Source organism: Hirundo rustica, chromosome 3 (genome assembly GCF_015227805.2).
Source record: "Hirundo rustica isolate bHirRus1 chromosome 3, bHirRus1.pri.v3, whole genome shotgun sequence".
Lineage (NCBI taxonomy): Eukaryota > Metazoa > Chordata > Aves > Passeriformes > Hirundinidae > Hirundo > Hirundo rustica.
In genome coordinates this window covers 76,325,332-76,348,740 of record NC_053452.1, presented here as the reverse complement: position 1 = coordinate 76,348,740, position 23,409 = coordinate 76,325,332, and the positions used below count along the sequence as shown (strand labels likewise).

At 41.6% G+C, this 23,409-nt stretch overlaps 2 protein-coding genes and 1 pseudogene across 8 annotated transcripts in view; 1 reads left to right on the top strand and 2 right to left on the bottom strand.

Moving 5' to 3' along the window:
- Positions 1–2,129: 2,129 nt before the first annotated feature.
- Positions 2,130–5,651, bottom strand: NDUFAF4 (NADH:ubiquinone oxidoreductase complex assembly factor 4). Its single transcript, XM_040057596.2, has 3 exons — positions 5,509–5,651; positions 4,757–4,854; positions 2,130–2,653 (listed from the first exon to the last, which is right to left on the bottom strand). The coding sequence occupies exons 1-3, from the start codon at positions 5,633–5,635 to the stop codon at positions 2,339–2,341; spliced, it is 540 nt and encodes a 179-aa protein (XP_039913530.1). The 5' UTR covers positions 5,636–5,651; the 3' UTR covers positions 2,130–2,338.
- A 279-nt stretch (positions 5,652–5,930) lies between these two features.
- KLHL32 (kelch like family member 32) overlaps positions 5,931–23,409 on the top strand; it is a 141,792-nt gene continuing 124,313 nt past the window's right edge. For 5 of the 7 annotated variants that reach the window (XM_058419613.1, XM_040057588.1, XM_058419612.1 and 2 more), the window contains exon 1: positions 22,032–22,085. The gene's annotated coding sequence lies outside the window, so the exon portion shown is untranslated. Of the gene's footprint in view, positions 6,221–15,317; positions 16,454–20,365; positions 20,575–22,031; positions 22,086–23,409 lie in introns of those variants that run through there. The other 2 variants (XM_040057589.2, XM_040057587.2) reach the window with 2 other exon arrangements.
- Positions 18,220–22,472, bottom strand: LOC120750033 (kinesin-like protein KIF11-A; annotated as a pseudogene).

Sequence of the window (23,409 nt, the reverse complement as noted above, 5' to 3'; positions counted from 1 at the left end):
GAGTCTTTTCACACTTGTAACATAAACAAGTGGCTGTTTTTTGCATTCCTCTCTGATGAGGGACAACTGATTGACTTCTAGCCTGACCAGTGGGATGGAGAGGTGGTAACCTTGTTCTCCAATCCCCGGTCATTGTTCAGAATCTATATAAACGAGGTAATTAAAATAAAGTAGTCTTCTTCTGTTCTGGACAACTTGAGCATGAGTATCATTTCTCTTCATGTCCTCTAGCTACAGCCGGACATCTGCTTTCCCGCTGTGGATAATATATTCTGAAGGAGAGATCCAGGCTCCACAGAATCAAGGAATGGCTTTGCAATCATCACAGTAGTGGACGTGATTTTGTCCTGAGGTGTGGCGGGGGCACTGAACATGATGACATCAAACCCCCCCAAAGTTCATGCCTGCTGAAGGGTGTAAGTAACACAGTAGTGTACCATGAAGTGAAACAACACTGTCATGGTGCAGCCACATCACAAGACTTTTCATGAAGGCAGACAAAAGATGACAAAATGCATATCAAGGTGGTCAAAGAGTATGGTTAAACTGTTGTCTGGTGCTGGTTGTAGTGTGTTTTTAATCAACTTCAATCCATAATTAAAAGTAATTTTAAAGGAAATTGCAACATCTTCATTATTAACAATGTCTATACCAAAGGCATTCCAGAGCTGTTTTCAGAATGTTACCTTAAATATTACATTAGGATAAACAGTACTCAAACAATTAAGTATTTCTGTTACAACATTTTATAAAACAGTATTTTGTGCAAAGCAAAGAAATCTTAATGTGGTACATAACTCAGGTGCATTAGTTGCAGAGTGGAGCTCTGCACCCAATTGTATTAGAGGACAAATGACAAGCCACACATCCAAAGACTAACAATTTTGAATTTTTATGCAATGCACATAGTGTCATCTTCCACTATTGTACAACGTTATGTACTTCAGAAATGAATCAAACATAACCTTCAGATACACTGTGGCAAACTGCACTGGAGATACTGTGTTCCAGCTCAGAGAAGGTGAAGGAATCTTGCTGTGAAATAACAAAACTGATCATCTTCCTGGTAAGACATTTATCAAACTCCAAATCAAAGACTTGGCAGAAGGGTTCTTGAAAAGAAAGTTACATTGTAAGCCTGGCACTGACTTCTACCCTTTAAATTCACCTTCTCTGGTGACAGGCATAAAATTAAAGATTCTGTGTTTTTTCAAGGAAGGCATCCATAATGCATTTTTAAATATCAATTCTGATTATCTGCTGCCCCATCTCCCCAGCTTATCTGGCCACGTTTCGCTACATGATTAACCATTAGTGCAAAACTTACCTACACAGATGTGAATAGTCACAGTACTGGGGTTAAAATCAACCACTACCTCACAGTTCGTGTCCTTGTGTCATTTGTCTAAATGTATGCTGTGAGTAAACATGACCCGATCTAGCCCACACTTGGATCAGACAAGGCTTCCACAGGGAAAAAGGATTGTTGTAACAGGATGGGCAAACATTCACAGAAGTCCTACTAAGTGGTTCCAATTAGTACATCCAGTTGCATGTCTTTGCTGCCTATCAATATGAAGCATTGTTCTCATACAGCAGATGCCTTGGGCTGCTGCAAGAGACTTCTGCCAGAAGATAGCACTCTACAAAATCCCTGACTAAGAGCACCTGGAGAGGTGCAGGTATTTGAGCTAAATCAGAATAGAGTAGAAGAGCAGTTACATACGGGCCATTACTGTTCCAGCACCAGAAAGAGGCCTTCTTGCTGTTCACCTTTTTTTTATTTTGTTTGACACAGCTGAATTTTCCAAATGCCCTTGTGGTTAACCTTCTTCACAAAGTATAAATACCATTACATTCTTATACAAACGAAATACAGCTGTTTGTTTTATACACACACCTTGACAGCAAGTCCTTGAAAGAACAGTGCAACATTAAATTATAGAGCAAACATCCACAGAGCACCTCTTAAGTGGCAGACCAGAAAATCTCTGCTGAGAAAGGCAATCTTTCAAGGTAAAATGCCTCAACTGAACTCATAACATTCAAATGGAATAATCAGAACAGTGTGACACGTTGTCATAGCATGAATTAGTCATATTCTGGTTTATAAACTTGAATTAGTCATATTCTGGTTTATAAACTGTAGTTTATTTTGTACTTGCTGCATTTCACTGAATCCTTCCCATGCAGAATGGAATTGCTTGAATACACCTCACTGGCCTAAGGAAGCAGCCTTGCTGGATGACATATTATTGACTGAATTTTCAGACATGGAATATACTTGAGAATAAAATGAAGACACGAGTGAGATGACAAAGGGTTTTGGCAAGTACTTTTATGTTAACTTTTTTGGTTTATGGCTTGTTATGGCTTTTTTGGTTTCTTTAGGAAATTCCAGCACAGTGAAAGGAATGAAGAATTCCAGAAGAGAGTGGACCTCCTTCAGTTCCAGACTGTATTCTGCTGCTATTTTCTCTGCAGTCCATATTTGAGGTTGAAGTTTATGATTATTAAGAAGTGTCAGAGCCTCCACAAGGGAAATTTTGCCTTTGGGAACTTTCTTAACATCTAGAGCTTCCAAGTGGCCTAATTTAGTAAGTCTCTTTTCCTCCTGTTTACTCGGAAGATGTTCACCACCTCCATCTTTTACCTAATTAAGGGAAGGAAAACAAAAAGAGCTCAACAGCAGTTCTGTTTACTGTGCATACTGTAGCAGCTAAGCTGCTTTCCTAAATATGGCATTTCCTGTTAGCTTTCCCCATTTTTTTAAAAAAAGCTTAGCCAGCCTAGCTTCTTCTATAGGCATTCTACATAGAGTGTCAACTCCCAACCAAATGCTGAAAAGCTCCTATTCACTGCACTCTAGGTGCTGTATTAGCTTGGCAGCCCTTCATACAAGGCACACTACAGATTCTGGTAGGCAAATGTAAATCCTGAGAACAAAATATTTGGTACTGATTCACTGGAAGGGACAAAAAAATCATACAACAAATCAGTATCCTTCTGATACCACTGGAAAACTTTTTCACGTAGTCTCCCCTTTTGTTTTAAAATTTTAGTTTTGCTACTAAAAGAAATTCCTTCTTTTGCTTTGTTGAGAGAACAAACTTTCCTGCTATTTTGCTGCATCATATGGAATTTAACTGCCATGACTACTGCAACATGCAGACACACAAAGTCTCTTCTCTAAGGTCCCTTCATTATTTCCAAATATCCAAAATAGCTTTCACTTCCTCATATTTCCTTTTATTAACATGTAATCAGTGAATGACACTGAGGAAAAAAAAGACACAGTTAAACCTTTCTTAAATTTAGAAGTATTTACATAGTAATCAGAGCCTACAACCACTGAGTATTACACAAACACTCTGTATTAACTCACTTGCTGAGAAAACTGATGTGGATGCTACAGCACCTGTGCATCTGTTTCTGAGCTACAAGGAATGTCTGGCCTGTACTCCATGTCTTCTACTTTTTGCTAAAACTGTGCTTGGATAATGAATGATTTTTCAACTCTTAATTATATCATCTGTCATTGGGAATCTGCCACTTCAAGACTCCCAAGCTGGTGCTTTTCCACTTAATACAGGCAGACACCCCAAACACACACACAGGTGTGTACACATCATGCACAAAGTCATCAGGATAGCAGCAGGAATAGGAGAAAGCTTTTGCATTGCTTTGCCTACAAGTCTCTGTGACTACACTTCAATTGTGCCTCTAACAACTGCAAGCAGACACAGCATAAGGGCAAGTCTGTGGCAGCAAATTCAGAGTAGACATGGAATCAAGCAAAGATTTGTTCCACTTTGGGCTTTTTTCTCAAATCTCTCTTGACAGGTTTATACTTGAGTATTGAAAGACACTGAAATTAGGCCTTTGATACTTCAAGATTAGAGTCCTAACCTCTGCCAAGGAAATTAAGGATAGAGATTTCTTGAAAATTTCAGGCAGAGACTGAAGAAATCTACTTGCATTTTAAATATTTTTAGACTTGAATACCATGTAAGTGGCAAATTAGAGAGACTTAGGGATTTTGCTAGATGACTATAAAAATTTTATTGCTGAATAAAGCAACTGGAATGAAGTGGTCCAATAATGCAACAGGTAAAACACACAAGCTGTAGCACAATATGACGGAAAAGAGGACACTGAACCCCAGTCTGCATTTTACAAAGGAGTATGCTTTGTCTTTCATGTAAAAGATTGCAGCCAGTGGCAATAAGGTAATTATGACCACACAACCCATAAGATTATGTAGAAAAAAACGTAAAGCACTTAATGAGCTGGATAAAAAAAGTCTCTGCACTTTATAACATTTAATGGAGTTAAAGACTCCATTAAAGAGTAAACATCTTTGTCCTCTACCACATCCCTGTTCTCCCAGCAGCCCCAGTCTCTTCTAACAACTCCACAAATGACCTCTGGCAAACTACTTTATCTTTACAAAAGGCTGGAGAACTATCCCTAGAAATGGGAACTTAGGTGAAAAACAATATAAGATTGAAAGACTGTGCCAGCATTTACAAGCTTGTAAAATCACAGTCTGTCAAACGTTCAAAATCCAGGGTCAGACACAGTCAGTGTTACTAATGTATAGAAAAGTAATAAAAAGATGTAATAAAACCACCAATTTTATCTACTGAAAAAAAGTAGCTTTTATGCACAAAGAGTATTTCTCTTTACACAGACTGTGTTGAGTTTGAAGACCACAAAGCTGATGGTGGTATGGCTCGTACGGAGACACACTCACCCGCACTGGTGGATCTCTGGACTCGACATAAACATCTTTGAGCAAGGTGAGGAACTTATCGTCCTTTTTGAGAACTTCTTCTTTTAACTCTGGGCTATCTAAAGGCAGTGAGAAGAAGGGAAGGGAGGAAAAATAAAAAAGGAGAAAAGATTGATCTGAGTCAAATTGTTTCCTTTTTGTTAGTTCTGCCAGCTCATCTGTGCACGGCTCCCGCAAATGCATGTGCCTTCTTGGGAAGGTGTCACTCTTCCCACAGCCCCTGACCTTAGCGACAGCGATTCACAATGGGGGGCTGGGCCGGTCACCCGTCCCAGCACACGCTCGGTACTGCTCTGCGGCACTGCCTCAGCAACCGCAGCTACCACCGATTCCACCGCCTCCACCAACTGTCCCAGGAACCACCCGCCCCATCAGCTGCCCCCAGGTCCTGTCCCCATCAACCACCTCCACCGCTCGCCCCCGCCACCCAGCCCCACCAGGCCGCCTCGGTCCGCCTCCCTGACGCTGCTGCCCGCTGTAATCGCCCCGGTGCCCGTGAGCCGTCCCGCAGCCGCTCCCGGCATGCCCCGCGCGCCCAGCTCAATGTCACCGGCCCGGCACCGGGGGCCGCCGCGGCCGAGCCGCCGCCCCTCGCCCCGCAGCCGCCCTGCCCTTCCTCCGCCCGCGCCGCGGCCCCGCGCCGGGCCCACGCAGGCCGCCCCCACCGCCGGGGCTGCCCCGCGGGCGGGCGGGCGGGCGAGGCCGGCACTCACCGGTCATGGCGTCCAGCCGGGCGGTGCGGTGCCGGGGCGCGGGCGTGGGCTTCTCCTTGCTGATCTCGCGGCGGGCCCGGTTCTCCACGTTAAAATTCCGGAACGCGCGGGTCACCCGCCCGCCCATCGCCGCCGCCAGCCGCGCCTGCGCACGGGGCGCGCCGGGCGCGCTGATGTGCCGCGCGGCGAATGCACCGGAAGAAAATGAACCGAGTACCGCCGGCAAACAAAGAAACGAGCGAACGAGAATGCAGACAAGGCGGTTCGCCTCTCACTTCACGGTGCCCCCGCGGTGCTTTCTCCTTGCCCTCGGCGCTCGCTCGGACGCTGGCCCGGGGCGGTGTTGATCCTGCCGCGGCTTTTCTAAACGCGTGCGTGAGGGGAGCCCCCGGTCGGGCGGGTCCCGTTAGGATTGCGCTCAGAGCCGTGGGCTGCCCCAGGGGTTCCTTTTCAGCCGTAGCTGCTGAGTCCCCGGACACGTCATGTCGTGACTGTTGCTACTTATTTATCGGCGGGGATAGGCGCGGGTCGAAACTGCAGCGAGGGACAATTCCACAGTACTGTTCAGAATTTGTAGGCTACACAATGCCGTCAGGGTGCAGACGCTCTTTTTTTCAGCTCAGCCAAATAACCTTTCTTCTGACTGCAAAAATTGCGAAAACTACTTGTGAGAAAATGTTGAGAAGGCCTTGAGCCAAGCATGATAAGAAAGGTAAATTTGTCGACAGAATCAAAAATGTTGAGATGTAATCAGCAGTTCATAGATTCAAGAATCGAACTGTAAAAAGGTACAGAATCCTCAGAGAAAGGAAGGCAGAGAGAGCAAGAGTAAGAGCTACTGGCCTGATGCAGAAAGCAGCAAAGCCTGATGGTTGACTACTTTACTCAGCTACGACTTATAAGGTGTCTTACCAACAGAGATTAATGACTCGTTCATTCCAGTTGCTGAGTGAATTAGCCAATAAGTAATTCCCTTATAGTTTTAAATTGTGAATGTGCTTTTTGGGCCACTAGTTAGTAGTTGCCTGAATGAAATGACCTGAAGTGGGAGTGTTAATGAAGGGCGTTTTTTGTTTTTTTTTTTTTTTAATTCATTCCCCTGCCCTAGCATCTATCTAGTTTTTCTTATTATTGTGGGCATACAAAACCTGGGGTTTCAGAGCTTGGTCTCCTACTAGTAGCATTATTTAGTAATAATAATTATGGTGTGATAGTTGTCAAGGCTACAGTGTGCTTTAATGCTGGATTAGTGAATGGCTGTGTTTCCCTTAGAGCGCAGCCAAATAGATTTAGAAAGGCGATGGAGACAAGGCAGCATAAGCATGGCGTGTGCTGGATTTCTGCTCTTTTTGGGAATCAGGAAGGTGCAGTTTCTCTGCTTGTTTATTTTAAAGACTCTCACAGTCTGTTGGAGGATAGAAACATGCTTTTGTTCTCTGGTAATAAGATTACTTAACCTCTCTTATTTTAGACATTGCATGTGAATGAATTAAGGGGACAAGTGATACAGTGATAGTAGGAAGCTGTTAAAAATCTGCGGAAGTCAGACTGGTGACAAGTTTAATTAAATATCTTTAGTCAATTACTTGCTGACTAAACCAGTGTTCTTGAGTCCAGGATTTGATACTTTTATAAGTGTTAAGTCTGTGTGGTGTGGCTATAATGGAAAAATCCACATGGATCCATTTGGTGGTTGTAGACCTTTCATAGGTATTTTAGCATTTCTCTGAGACTATTCTTACTGCTCTGTGTGCGGATCAATTAATTGTGCCAAAATTGGAAACAAAGTTTCTCCTTCAAAAGCTAACAACTCCCACCTTGCAGAATCAAACTCAGCACAGAGCTTCTGTCTTTGGAAAGCCTGAACGTGATTAACACTGCTGTAATATGTACTGACAGCAAAATAAATTCACCAGAAGGCAGTCAGTTAAAAATAAAGAGTGATGTCATGCTCTGCCTGTCACTTCCTACCACTGAGGATGGCACAAGGCTGTTCTTTTCATGTATAAAGATGCATCAAAAGTCCAAGATTTTATTTTGAAGAATCTTCCTTAGACTGTAGCAAGCAGAAGAACTGAGATTGAAAACAATTTTTTATTACATAATTTGGTATCTTACCAATGTGACCATGTTGATATTAGGTATCAGTAATCAAGAGGTTGGGTTTTTTTTCCCATATAAAACAAGTGTGATGATTAAAAAAATGAATGTATGTGTACTCAGCTTAGATAGAATTTCGAATGAGATGCATTTTTCTTGAATGAGGAGTCTGAATTTTTCCAGGGAGTTAAAAAAAAAACATAACAAAATAGCCCATGAGAAGGACACAGACTGTCCAGCTGGATTAATGTACACCAGCAGCCTATTCTCAACAATGGGCAGCACCAAACTCATCAGAGAAAAATACGGTAACTCGTGACACATGTGTGCCATAGGCTTCCACACTAGATCTCCTTGTAATCCTTCCATACCTCTTAAGAGAGAAATTTCTAACACTACTGTGTACTTGGAAAGTAAAAAGTACATTTGTGACTGTTCTTTGAATCTTTTTGGTTTTCCATCTCAGTTTTAATTATATGTTGTGTGTTTTTTTTTTTTCTTTCTCAGCTGGTTCTGTAGCTGAGTGGAAAATTAGAAATTAATTTTTGTATTTAACTAGCATCAAAAGTCTGACTGACCTATTGAAAATTCCCTTTTTCTGTCGTTAACTGTTACTGTGTTACTGTGTGGTACTACTGAAGTTTCTTTGCTCTCTTTACTATTGAGAAGATCAGGAATCAGAATATGAGTCCAGACGGGCAAGTGATCTCAGTGAAAAGGAGTCTTTTTTTGGTAATAGGTGCTCAACTGGAGAATTTTGGAGAGGAGGTTTGCTTTGTGATTTGTGGTGTAGGAATGGCACAGCAGTCGACCACAGAGGAAAATGAGGAATGCCCTTATACAGCAGCAGCACGGGTTTATATTTGATTCTGTCCATATTTTCTACCACTGAAACTGTTTTTTTGTTTTTCTATTCTCATCTTTCTGTTGTTGTTTGTTATAATTGATGTCAGTCTAAATGGATACTTGAGCAAATTCATGTATCATTAGGATTCAGGGAATTGAGTCCTCTATCCTGATTACTGGTTTACCAGTAAACACAATGAAAGCATTGATCCTTTCGTTCCTTATCTCATCAGTGTTAGGCAGAACCAGAGAGCCGAGCATTAGCAAGAATTGATTATGAGCCAAGTAAAAATGACTGTCCTACAACTTTGTGAAGATGAACTTGAGAGATGGACTTACTGATGGCTCATTTTTGCCTTTCGGTGATTTTTTGGTTGTTCTATCACTTAATTCACATTTTTTCTCTGTTATTGGTTTCAACTGATCCATCTTTTACTGGCTTCTTAAGTATCTACAGAAGGATCTACATTGAAGGATTTTGCTTAATTCCAGTCTATGATCAGAGTGTTCCTGAACACTTGCATATTTTCAAGGCTAGGTGGCTGCAGTGCTTTATTTTAAAGAGTTTTTGTCAAGTCCTTATACGGATGAAGTTTATGGCAAGTGCAGCAGTGTTACAGACTCACACACCAGCCCAGACAGATCACTAGCTCCTTGTCAGATAATACTAATTTCAAAGAAATTGCATTTAAATTCTTCTGATTGACTGTGGCTTGATATACCGGATATCATCTTCCACATCTTTCCTGTTTGATTGTTGTATCTCAATTAGCAGGTTACTTTGACTTGAAAATGCACAGTGGAAGTCAGCATATTTGAGAATGAAGCAGCCTGGTACTGGAGTTAATCAATTTAATCAGTTACAGATGCCTTTTAACTTCGTTTTTACATTACTTTACACAGGGTTTGGTACCCCATGCTCTCTTCTCAGTGGCAATACTAGCTGAGACCACTGACAGCCTTATTATTTCTTGTAACCCTGGCTTCAGTTCACCCCTCTTGCCAGCGTGAGGGTGTAGGAACACCTGCAGAGTAAACAACATCACACAGAGGGTCTGATTTAAGAAAGAGAAGAGTTCCCGTAACTTTTCTAAGCTGTATCAATCACTGATGGTTTGACTGCTACACAGAAAGCTACTGGAAACACGGAAGGAAAGCAAAAGGTCTGTGACAGGAGGAGTGTGAATACCTTGAACTGATATTGCTGCCAGGTTGTTGGTTGGTTTATTTGTGAAAGTTTGCACTTTGCTCCCAGATTGTTTCCCTCCAGCAGTGACAGAAACAACTGTTCCAGCTCAAATGAGGAGGAGGTGAACCAGTAGTGGAAAGAGACTGGATTGGAATGGAGAGATGGCTGGCTCATCTTGGGCTGGCTTTGCTGGTCCTGCAACATCACCCAAGAGAAACAACATCCTTTGTACTGAATTGAGGCAGTAACAGTAGCCATGATTTTACTGCACTGCCACTGCAGTAGCTGTCTGATAGTCCAGAAGAGAGTTGGTGAATGGATTCAGAATATTAACTATCTGCTGAAGTTTCTTTCATGAAATATAACACATAAAAAATAACAAATAATAGGACCTAAGTGTGCTGGCAAGATGCTCTTCTACAGTAATGTAATATTTTTCCATCCCCAAAGGATATTTCTGTTCTCTCTATATGGTTTTAATTCATGATGGTGCATAAATATGCATTTTGTATGCATAACTTTATAATTTAGTTGTATTATCTGTGACTTGATGTATCAAGGGATTGATTTTCCATGCTTTTATAAGTAGTTGCAGAATCAGTTCTATTTATTCATTTTACACTTTAATTGCATCCTTCTGCAATTTACAAATTGTGTATTTGCAGGCATGGATTACATGAAAAATGGAAGTCTTATTTACCTATGGCGAGCTAAATTTTTGTGCAAAATAGGAAAGCCAAAATGACCTCAGTGAACACTTCTAAAACCATTTTATATATATATCTCAGTCCTAAAGAAGGCTTATATATAGATCTTAAGAAGCTGGAGAAGTTACAGTGTGGTTTAATAGCTCAGTGGCTTAATCAGTGTTATGCTGGGTAAGTAGCATTTGAGTCCATGTCCTATACCTGTAATTTTTTAGATGCGGTGGCTAAAAATCTGCCTGACACACGCAAAGGATTCTTTGCAGATTTTCAAGGAATACTATACTGAGATTACACATCTTTCCTGGCTGCTTCCACAAGCCATTTCAAGTCCTCTGATTTCTAAAAAGCAAATGTATCTACACTAGTGCTAGAAGAGGATTCTCTCAGGGGAAGCTACCAGACTGCACAGCAAAGAAAATGTGACCATAGGGTGACAACCTACAACCTTTAATTAATAGCCATGAAGTAAAAATGAATGTGCAATATTGCATTACCAGAAGATGGGAGAAATACATTAAATTCATTTAGCATTTAGTCCAAGAACCAAATGAATAATCTGAGATGTGTAGCTGCCAGTAGAATTACAATATTAAAGTCTTGCTAATTTAAACACAATTTTTCCTTAAATTTCTGTTTGAAATAACATGATTCTAAACTCTAAGTATAGGACCTGATCTTAAAACATACAAAACAGATAAAATCACTTAAAAAACAGATAAAATGACTTCAATTACATTTTTACAGAACAAGATAAATAAGAATGAAAGTAGTGGGAAAGAATCCAAAGCTCTAGACAAAAATCTGCATTTGAAATTAATCAAAAATTCTTAAAATTTGGAGTGTAATTCAGTAAGTCTCAGAAAAGGAATCCACAAGGGAAGATTTTTCATAATTATGTTCTGTCTGCTACATAAGTTTTGTTTCTTTTACATCTTACTGTGAAATATCCTGTGGAAGCCCTTATTAGAGACACACTTTTAGATAACATGTATTCATATTGATGAGCAGGGAAAAATAGATATATTATCTATTGCTTTATTTACCATAAATATTATATTTTATTTGATTTAGGAATATACCAGTATGGATTATTGTAGCATTGTTTTAACAGGATGGATTTGGTCTGCACTTAATGCAGTAGTACCCATAAATGTATGTCACAGAGAAGGATAAGTTAAGTTAAGACAAATAATGCTGTATTGTTATAGTTAATTTTGCCTTATTCCCTAATACTCTATGTACAATAATCCAGAAAATTAATGACATTCTTCCTACAGGTCTTCTGAACATTTTCATTTGTGTGCATCCTCATTTACCTGAGTGATTACATATCCAAATTGTGCTGGTAGAGAATGCATTAAAGAACAGTTTAGAAAGAAAAGGTTTCAATGATACCAACACATGACTACTAGTATTAGAGTTCAAGTGGAAATAATTACTGAAGTTAGAGAGCCCTTTTGTGTGCCTCTTCCCACAACATCAAAGATCTAAGGGCAGCATGTGGGACACAGATGTATTTTGAACACTTACATTTACTAATTATATAGAGAGATACAGTGGTTAAGTATGTAAGTGTCAGGTTGCTCTGGGGGCTACTAAAATAGACCATTAAAGAGGTCCCCAAATATTTAAAGTACTACCTCTATGTACTAAAAGTTCATTTTTAGATTGTATAATAAGGACACAATTAAGCTTCAAAGCTCCAGCATTTTAATGCAGACATACTGAGACTCCTTGAAGGCAGAGTTCTTTCTTTATGTAGGATGTCTTTGGGATCATGATGAAGCTACCACACTTTCCTATATAATAATAAAGTACAAAACCAATGTTCTCAAGAGTGTTCCTAGAGTTCAGGAACTCTATAAGTACTATTGTAATTTTTGAGCTAGAAAATGCTGAAAATGGTCAAGTTTTCTTTAGTTGATAAACAGTTTGTCAGGATGTCTCATGTTTTTCAAATATAAATTAAGGAATTCTCTACAGGATATATGATGAGTGATAACATGATAAATTTCACATGCTCAAAATTGGTAGAAGTTAGGTGCTCAGAAAGATTTTTGTAACTTTCTGTGGCACTAGGTATCAGCATCTAAGAGCTGCTGGAAGATGAGATTCCCTGCTGTACCTACAAGTAACAGGTTTTAGCCTGTGGATGACAGATACTAAATAATTCGGTACACTGAGTTACTCCAGAGGAAGTGTCTGTTGATGGCCTGTCTGAATGACGTCAGCAAAGCTTTTCTTGTCAGAAGTACTGCCAGAGTCTCATCAATGGATTGTGACATGGGCCAGTTTCATCCTGGTGTAAAGTCTCTTTTCAGACTGTAGAAATGATCCCTGCAGGGCATCTCTCTTTGCAGCATGGGGAAATTCACCTCTCACCCCAAGAACAATTGAGATTTTTAGATTACTGCAAGCTGCTCCTGTAGTCTTTCATCTTTTGTTAAGACATCAGAGGGAAAATGCTAAGTTGTTCATTCTTATTTAATACTTTATTCTGTTTGGAAAATGTGGGTCATCTTGTAGTGGTTAATTGCTACAACAATGAGGTGTTTTCAATTTTTTCTGACACCCCTGTGGATGGACTATATTCTGTTTTCGGACGTGGGGTCAAGAAGCAGAAGCAGAACTACAGACTCTTCACATGGGAGACAGAACAGAATTGATTTCAGATTCTGTTTTCTCTCTCTCTCTCCAGGTGCTGAAATGCACATACCAGTGATTTCCACAAGCTGTTGCAGCTCCCAGTAACAAAGCAAGATACATTTTTTTCTTTTTAATGAATGGGTTATGTCGACTATTGCCTTTTGTTCTTTCTGTTGGTTTACATGTACTCCAGGCTCTTCCACAATATCCTAAAACAGATTAGAAAATGGAGTGGAAAGTAACACTGCAATTTTTATAAGAGCAATTTAGCAAAATTTTGCTAAAATTAAATATTTTTTCAGATGTTTTGTTTTTCTGGGCATAATACGGTGGGGGGGGGTTGGGGTGGGGTGGTTTTTTTGGGTTTGTTTTTTTGTTGTTTGTTTTTTTGTTGTTTGTGGGTTTTTTTGGTTTTTTTTTTAGTGAAATATAAATTGAAAATAGAGAGTAAAAGGCTAAAGTATAGTCAGCAAATGTGTAAGGGCTATTATGAAAAATTATGAAAAACTGATAAAGTGTATTCCTGTTTCCTAATAACAGGGGAAATCTGAAAGGTTTAAATTTTTATACTTTTTACAACTTAGCATTTTATTAATGCATTATATGTGTTTGCCAGAGGCAACCATACATATGTTTTCTTTACTGCCCACGTAGACTGGGGCTTAAATGGAAACAGTATTTGGTTTAATGCTAAAATTTTATCTGGTGTTTCTGATTTTGCAGGTTGTTTCCACTGGGCAAAACAGAAGATGCCTTCAACGACCCTTCTGAAGGCATCTTGCTCATTTGAGTTCTGCTCCGTTCAGACTGGATACATAAACCCCTTTCTTTTGTCTGCACAGAGCAGGAAAAAGGAGATTGTTTCCATGCTCAGTGTCAGGCCTACCAGGGAACATTCACACACATGTGTACACAGACACACAATTGTATGCTATTGTTGCTTTTGTGGACAGGAGTGGCTGTTGTCATCTATAGCCCTTGCTGTCACAACCCTCATTTTTCATTTAATGACTTCCATAACCTGTCTCCCTCCATGCTGCTTTTTTTGTATCTTCATCTCAGATATACAGACTGACTCCCCAGACAACACCAAATCTTCCTGATTTCAGACCAGATTATTCAACTTCCACTCCATGCCTCTCATTCTGGTGAATGACTTCAGCAGTGACTTCAGTTTTAGATTAAAAAAAAAAAAAAAAAAAAAAAGTATTTGACTGTAGTTGGAAGTAGGCTGTCATTCCTAGTAACCTTAAATAGGATTTAGACTTCATAAATCAGAGGTACATCTCTTGAAAGTTAGTTGCAATATGCCTTTTAGTGTCTCCTGCACCATTATGACTTTCTGTCTATATGAGCAGACAAGCGCCTGCTTCCCGGAGTGGAATCCATCATCCTGAAATTACTTTCAAGTATCTTTTTTGTGTGCTTACCAGAAGCAATTTAGTGTGCAGTCTAACAGTGCATTGTCTCTAAAGGAGAATCTTCTGCCAGTAGCCACCTCACAGCCCCCTTGGTAAGAAGGGCTCCTCTGCCTGCATGGTAAGCCAGCTCAAACTACTGACTATGAAGACAACCACTCATTTTCTTTCATTCTATTTTTTTTTTTTTTTTTTTTCAGATACCCCTTGTTTAAGAGGGTGAGTAAGAAGCATAGTATAGTCTTCCTCAAGATTTCCTTCAGGAAACTGTCTATTCCAGATTTCTACTGTTCCTTAACTAAGGAGTTAAGGATTGGAATGTCAACTTTGAGTGTTCAGTTACACTGTGTTAGGTGACTCTTCCAGTGCACAAATCCTGACAAAGGTACAGGAATCTTAGTTCAGACACTGAGGAGCTGAGTAAGCTGTGACCTTGTATTGCTGGTATCTACAGAATATAATTATTTTGCATATCTACCTAGCCCTTTCTGCCACTATGAATTCATGCTCTGACAACAGAGAACTGTTAGAACGCATACTGAGAATGATAAAAGGCTGGTAGCATTTGCTGAAACAATCTAAAAGGTAAAAACCCTCAAACTGTAAGCGCTGGGAGCAGCAGCCTAAGATAACTGATTTCTGCAGATGCTTTTGCATGGGGAAATACTGGAAATCCTTGATCAGATATGGAATCAACTATTCTCGAGATGGTGCCTGGAAAGTGAATAGTCCCAGGTAGAGGAAGATTACACATGCTCACTGTCCCATGTTGTGTTTCTAATGTGTACCCACTGGCTCTTCTTATTCTTTTCATCTTCAGATGTTAGAAACTGGGAGAGTTTTATGATTAAACAGTTAACTGTATTTTTTAACTGCATGAGGAAGGAGTTGCTGCTGTGCCTTGTTGGCACAGTGAGGTTGGCTTTGCCAGCTGTAGTTGTGGCAGGGATGATAGCAAATCCTTTGGTTCAGCAGACAGTCTAAGCTTGATAAATTACTTTTATGAGCTCTCCCTCTCCCTGCAGGTTTCTAACACTTGCATCCTCTCTCTTATGAGGAGAAGGACTTGTTGACTAATTGCCCTAGAATTAAAAGTGAAGCAAACAGTGATTCTTTCAGATCTTCAGTATCCCCATGCTACTTTCCATTGCAGAAAGGACCTGAGTGTAAGAAAAGGCTGAAGGAAGAGTACTCTAAAGACACTGTAATACAAACAGAAGTCCAACATTTAAAAAAGGAAGGAAAAACTCACTGGTTTTGAAAACAAAGGCATGCAGAGTGCTCTACAAGGAGGCCTACACTTTTTGTTAGCAGAGTGGCAGTGCCAAGCTTGCAACAGGCTCCCATAAAATGTTATATATACAAGCTCATCTATCACATTGTAAAAAGCACTGCAGGAGTGCATGATCTTTCTCCCTTTTCCTGACACCAGGGTCTATCCTTACTCTTCCTTTTCCAGCCATGTCATGATCCCTTCTGTCTGATCATAGAGATTTTCATACATCAGAGCCTCCAGCCTGATGCTCTTGCAGCAGCCACATGCTGAATGGAGCAGCTACATTTTCAGAGTACTGGCAGTAAAATATGTTTCCTTGATGTTGGAAATACACCTCCTACTTCACAGAAATAAAAGCTGTGGAGTATCACATCTAATGTGCCAGACTATTTTGATTTCAACAGTTTAGAATCTGAGAGTGATTTTGTTTAAAGCAGCCTCAGGCTGAGCCATGCTCAGCTGTTCTTTGGGAGTAGGGGGATCTAGGAAAGGGAGATGGAGGAATAAGAAAATTGTTAACATTCAGTGGCTAGCAATTTACCTACCAAAAGTACTACACAGGTTGCTTAGAGAACTGGATTTTTAGTTTTTTGTCTAACCCCCACTTCCTTTTTCCTTTTCTGTAAATGTTAAGGGCTGCATCCAGGGCTGTATTCAGGAAAACGTATGTAGCAGAGGAAGCATTGCAAGGTTCAAGCAGGACCTTACACACCCTGCTGCCTGTCAGGAAGTTTCTTGCCTCCAGTAAGGGATGTCACCTCATGTGAGTAAATCTGTTCTAAATTAAAGAACCAGGCCAAAGCAGTAACCTAGACAACTTCAATGTTACAGCTAACACTACTATTTATATAGCTTCTACTGAGAAGGGAATAGTTATGCTCCCTTACCTGTTTTAATTTTCTTTTGCCCACTGGGCTTCTGTTATGCAGGTGCTTTCATGTAGCTTGTGTTTGTCAGCTCCACCAAGAAGTAGAAAACCCGAGGCACTTAGGGGTTTTCTTCTAGCTACCGTTGCAATGAGGATCGAGGGTGGGACTGCAGATGCTATGTTTTCTTCCTTTTTCAATATTGGACTTTTATTCTGTTTATTTCTTTTAGATGTTTGTGGTACTGACATGTAATGTGAAAAATGCTCAGCTGAGAGAACTGCTCAGAACATAATGTAGTGTTTGGTGTTTTCATGTTTTTCATCAAAATAGTGGTGCTGGATATACTTTCAGATGTAACTAGGAAATGCACGCGTTTATCTGGCTAATTTTCAGAACGTTGAGATAACATGCGCCACCAGCACAGCAGGTTTACATTCAGCTTTGCAAATCAGGAAGAGCATTGTAAGAGGAAATGATGGGTAAAGTACAAACAAGTAGTAAAAAACCTCTGAACAGAAGGTTTACACAAACATTGACTGCACATGATCAGAGATTGCTGTAACTTGTGGCTGTGTGGGGAATTCATCATAAATCACCATAAGATGAGAATCTTGCAAACCCATACTGGAATCTGAACTGCAGAAGTTTTCAGTATGGATAGTTGAGCGATACATGATCCTGACACAGTGACTGTTAATCATTTTAGATGTTATCCAAAAACTAGAAGGAAAGAATGTGGCTGGAACCCCAAGGCACTGTAGTGTCCATAGAGATTCCAGCAACAGAAATTTTGTATTTACTTTTCTTCATAGTGTCTGAAGGCGTAACACAAAATTCTGTATTTATGTTTGAAAGCAGTCTCAGTTTTAAGTTCAAGCCAGCTGTACCCTGAGGCTGAAACATGGCCATGTTTTGGCAGCAGGGAAGACTGCCATATGTTGCTGTGATAAAAAAATTACAGTGATGCCAATCTCTGAAGTCAGTCTTCTAAAAAATATATAAGGGAGTATATTTGTTGCAATATAAGCTTTTAGAGAGAGAGAGTAAAAGAGCTTGACAAGCCTTTATTTAAGTATATTTTTTCTGTCTCTTTAACAGTAAATTCTGCAATTCATAGTTTACTGTTGTTCTTGAGAAAAGCTGTATATAATACATAAATCCATTGCATCTCCCTGTTACACAGAATTGCTTGCTGTCTAGCTCCCAGCTTTCAATTGCCATAGGACAATTCAATTCATTGCATAAGTTCTTACTTATTGACTGGCTTTTCGTGAGTACAAACTGGAAATTGATAAGAAGACCTTTTTTCAGGAGTCATTCAGGCAGGCCTGTAAATGAGAGCAGGGATTTGGAGACCCTGGACCTAGCTGGCAGTGCCATGACATTCCTTCCTTAAGGTCAATATAGGCCATTGGCTTGTAGCTCTTGTAGGTGAATTCCAATGCTTTTAAAGTTGGCAATGTTTCTTTCAATTCCAGCAGTTTGTCAAGGATCTTTGAACACAACAGTTTGTATTCTTGAGATGCATATAATAAAATGTATTGTAGGATATATTCTTACAGTGTGGTAGCTCCAAACTGCATATACTGCAACCTTAATGCAGAACAAAATTTCCAGTAAAAATACGTATCTCAGTCATAAACTTTCTGTTCCCTACTGCAAACAATGAAGCTGCTGTTTTTTGTTGCTGAAGGCTGTTACTGATCCATAAAGCTGACTATCTGAGCAGTTTCAAATTCTGTCCATTTGCCAGTATCCTGAGGTGCATTGTTTAGATTGCTAAGAAGCTGCTGAGAACAGACTATGGATTCCACCAGCTTCTTTTATATTCATGAAACATATGGCCATAAACAACCATTCGTCCTTGAGCTTTTGAAAAAAAAATATCCAGAGATGCAGTAAATTTGTTTTGAAGTAGAACTTTTACTACTGGCTAGGTCAATAGTTTCCAGATAAACATTTTCTTGCCCAGCAGTGATGGTAGTCTTCAAACTTGCATTTTTTGACAGTATGCAAGCTAGAGTTCTTCTGCATCTCCTGTGACAACAGGTTCAGCTGGCTTTGAAGTGAGGACATTAATTCATTTACATCCTTTGTATATACACATTTTTCCATTTCCTCTTCTCTTAAATTCCCACAGTACTTTGCATCTGAGAAAAAACACTGGTTGTTTCTGTAATTTTTCAGAGTGAGATAGATTTCCTAAGATGATACTGTTTTTTATGGCCCTCCATCTCATCAACCAGAAGATTTCGTTATGTTATTCTGAAACAAACAGTTTACTTCCAGGACAATTCTACCATTGCTGTCAAGATATTGAATGCTCCTCCTGATCCAGGTATTTGCTTCTCAGTCAGCTTGAGTGGCTCAGTTTTACTAGCAAATGGCACAGTCCTATTTTGTATCACATTTTCAGGCACTTGAGACAGTTCAGTGGTTGGCAGTTTTTTCAACAGAAGTAAAAGACCCTGGTACAACTTATGCAAATACATTATCTGCTGAACAACTGATAGATAGGAGGACACCTATAAAATATGCATAGGATTTCAACATGTGTTGCTGTTTCAGACAGTTCTCACTAACTGAATCTTGTACTTTATTGACCAGAACATTAATTTCTCCTGCCCTTCTGTTTGGATGATAGCACTGTGTTGATCAACAGCTCTCTTATGATACAGTTTTGCATAGATACATGATTTATATTAATAGTACTGACCAAGTGGCTAGCTGTGTAGTGAAGTTTTTGTGTATTCAGAACTGAAACTTTTTCAGCTAGAGGAATCTTGGTTTCTTGCAGAACTGTCTATTCGTCTTTTCAGTTATTTCTCCTTGAATTGCAGATCTGTTTTGTTTCATTGTTTTTATTAATTGTGAATGGTTTAGTGGTTTAGTGATTGTTTTCACTACTTTTTCCATGGTGCTCGTTATCTTAATATGTTTTGTAACTGTTCTTCCCAAATTCTCAGCTTTCCTTTAAGGGCTACATGAATTTTCATTGAAAATATAGATTCCATTTTTTCTTGTGCAGCAGTGAGGTCTCCTTTTAGGTGTTTAATCTCTTCAGTATCTTCCTCAATGACAGCTTCTTTTGGCAGCTGCTGGTTAAAGTTTCGTCACGTTCTTTGCTCTGTGAGCATTCTCCACTGTGCTCTGTTTTCCCTTGGGATTTATAGATGTGGGAGAAACTCTGGCTATTACTGATGTTCTTTGTTGTTCTCTGAGAGTCTAGAAGGATCCTCTTAGAATGCCCTGTGTCTTCTTCCACAAGAGCAGCAATAACTCATGGATCAGAATAGATTACTTGGTATTTCCAGCTTCATAAACTCTTTTATCAACTGCCCCAAAGTGAAGTGTTTTTACCTCATGCAAGTTTATATTTGCAGTTCTAACAAGCTATTGTCCATCTGCTCAAGTTACTTTCATACAAATGGTAAAGGAAAAACAGTAGGATCAAATGAAATATGCATTCATGTAACTAGCTGCAATAGGTTTTTTTGCTTAACCTTTTCCCAAGATTGGGTATGCTTCATTTTTGTTGTGTTCAGGTATTTCTTCTGAGCCTTTCACATCTATATGTCTTGTGTGTGGCATCATCGAACATCTGCAGTCTTTCTCTAGAGCTGGGAATAGGAGTAAGAAAATAAAGCTCTTCATTGTATGTTTCCAGAATAGAGAAATTTACAAAAACACAAAAACAAAAACAAAACAAAACAAAAAACCCCAAAACAATAACAAAACAAAAAAACCCCACCAAACATTGTTAATCTCTATGACTTTTTCTAATATTTAATATGATGTATTTCCAGACTCCTTTCAGTGGTGTCCAGACACAGGACAAGAAACAGTGACCATAAACCAAAACACAAGAAGTTCCACCACAACATGAGGAAGAAGTTTACATTGAAGGTGGCAGAGGCCTGTAAGAGGCTGTAAGAGGGAAGTGGCTGCCTAGAGAAGTCATGCAGTATCCCTCTCTGGAGACATTCAAAACCCACTTGGATGCAATCAAGGAAAGGTACTGTAGCCATAACAGTTTTGTGTTGCACATGAATTAACTGGTTTTAACAAAGCACTGGCCTTACTTTTATGCCTCTGTTTTGGGGAAAAAAAAAAAAAAAAAAAAAAAGTCTCTGCCTTGTATCTTGTATTGCACTGCCAAAGCACCAAGCTGCTTGACCCTTGACTCGGGGAAGCTTTGCATTGCTACCCAAAACAGTCCATATACTGCATCTGGTGCACTTTCTGAACTAACTTTCCAGTTGTTACTATCTGCAGAGAAGGAATTGGGGTATTTCTAGATACCTTTCACAAACACCTTACAACAGAACAACTCATCAGTAGGCTTAACTGAAGGCCCATATGCTGTAAAAATGTCTTAAGGAATTGTCATCTGAAAAAGACTTGAACTCCTCTGATGAGGTATGTATGTACAATTTAATATGGAGGTATGCTGGAGATGGAGGCAGAGATTTTTGGGATCTACTGTTTTTGTATTAACTTCACAGATCAGAAAACAGAAATTAGACTCCTAAGAAAATCCAGCAGCAAGATGAAAACTGCTCAAAAGTAGAGGTGATCTGTGCAATTCTCAAAATAGTATTTTCTCTTATCTATTAAAGCACGTTCCAGTCTTGCTGATTATGAATGGTTCACTAATAATTACATTTATTTTTTTAATTCTCCTGAATGTTCTTCACAGCCATGGCATCAGTTAGAGGGTGCGGGAAGAAAAGTTCCCACCACCTCTCAGTTTCATGAGGTGAGGCTGAAAGAACAGCGCTGTTACTGAGCCTCATTGCAGAGCTCCTGTGCCCCTACAAAGACGGACTTTGGAAAAATACTCAGTGGTGCAGCACTTGTATCTCAGACGGATGTTCCTCATCACTTTTACAAATAAAATTCTTTAAAAGTCGCATTAAACCCCTTAACAGGATGATAAACCAGTGATGCCTTACTATCCTAGGATGGAGCGTTCTGGTCCTGACTCTGCAGAGACCTCATCCTTTCCAGCCGTATTTGTTGTACTAAAATCCTCCTTCCCAAATGCCCCCCTGACAGCCCTCCTGACCCCACCATCCCCGTGGTTCTCCCGGCTCACAGGTGCTCTTCCTACAAACTTAGCGCTACTTCAAGGGCTCACTCAACGGGGCCTTCTCCCTCCAGCCCTCCCGCAGGGCCGTGTCCCCGGCGGGTGGGCAGCGCGGGGCCCTCGCCTCCCGAGGACGCCGCGGGTGCGCTGGCGGCCCTCCACCGCCCCGGCAGCGGCCGACACCCGGCGCCGGGATCCCGCGGCCCGACGCGCCTCCTCCTCCGGCAGGTGCGGCCCTCCCGGGCCGCCGCTGCGCACTGGGCGGGGCGGGGAAGCTCCTCCTGCCCGGGCACCGGAGCGGCACAGCCGGGACGGCGGCTCTGCGGCGCGGGAGCTGCTCGCCCGCGGTTCGTCCCCCCGCTGCCGTCGGAGCGGAGCGGAGCGGGGCGCAGAGGCGGCGCCGCCACCGCCGTGCGCGGCCCCGGCACCTGCCCGAGGTGAGCGAGCGGCCGGGCCCGAGGCGGCGCCTCGCCGCCCGTGTTACCTAACCGGGACCGGGGCGGGGGGCGGCCGCCGGTCGTGCCCCGCGGCCCCGGCCGCGCAGCACCGCTGCAGTGGGGAGGGGGGCTCTGATGGAGAAGGGGAGGGGGCGAGGACGAGTGTCCGCGTTGCCAGGGAGACGGGTCAAGCGGCAGCTCCGGCAGCCGGGGCGCCCCCGGGCACCGAGCAGCGCTCCCGCCGGCCCTCGGCCCCGTGTAGGAGGCGGCGGGGATCGGCGGTGCGGGGAGGATGAGCCCGAGGTGGCTCCGGGGCGCCGTGAATCCCGCTGGCCGCGGGGTTATGCGGGGACGTGCTCCAGGTGCTCGGCTGGCTCCGTGAAACATGGCTCTGCCGCCGCGCCACGGGCGCTGGAAGGCAGCTCGGTACTTAGTGCGAGCTGCGCTCCCGTGTACCGGGACTTGAAGCTACTCGCTTGACTGACAGAAACAAGCTTTTGCTCCTTTCCGGCGTTTCAATATGCGAGAGCGCACAACTGCAAATGATCCAGGCGCCCTGATTGCTGGAAGATTGCATCCGCAGCCCTCGCAGCTGAAAAGGTGCCGCTCAGGTGGTTGTAGCTGATGGTGGGGAAAGATTTGGTTCTAGGCACGAAATTTCTCGTTTGGTCGATCTGGAGCTGTTCTATGGAAGGAGCGCGGGTCCCTGCGATGCCGCAGGTTGCAGATGGCTCGTTGCTGCCGCTCTCCCAGGCCATCGGTGCGGGGTGGGTTCCGCCCGTGGAGCGAGCCCGGCTTGTCTGAGCGGGCTCTGGCGGAGTCGGAGTGACAGCTGATCCATAGCTGTCACACCACACACTGGGAAGCGGCGTGCTTGGCACCAGACACCGCAATAAAATGTGGAAGAAACGGAATTACGGTTTAAATCTTAACCACGGGGAAATAAACTGCAGACGTTGATCATAGCAAATAGCGTGACTACGGTTTTTAAAGCTTGTGATGAATTTTTCCTGTTTTGTAGGGCTAGGAAAATATATTACAAACCTTTCAAAAGCAAGTTGAGGTTAGTCTTATTTGAGTAAACGTTCACGGCGGCATTTGTTCAGTTGTGAAAAGATCAGGAGTAGACCCAGAGGCCACAATCCTGTTAACTGTAGCACACAGGGTAAAGGATTACTGTAGCCCTGCCAATTCCCTTTGCTTCTGGGATCTGCCTCCGTGAAGCAGTTGGCAGGAGCAAGACCGCTGAGGCGTGTTCAATTGTTTAGAGTTTTTATCTGAAAACCGTATTTGTTAAGCAGATCCGATGGAAATCCAGTGATGT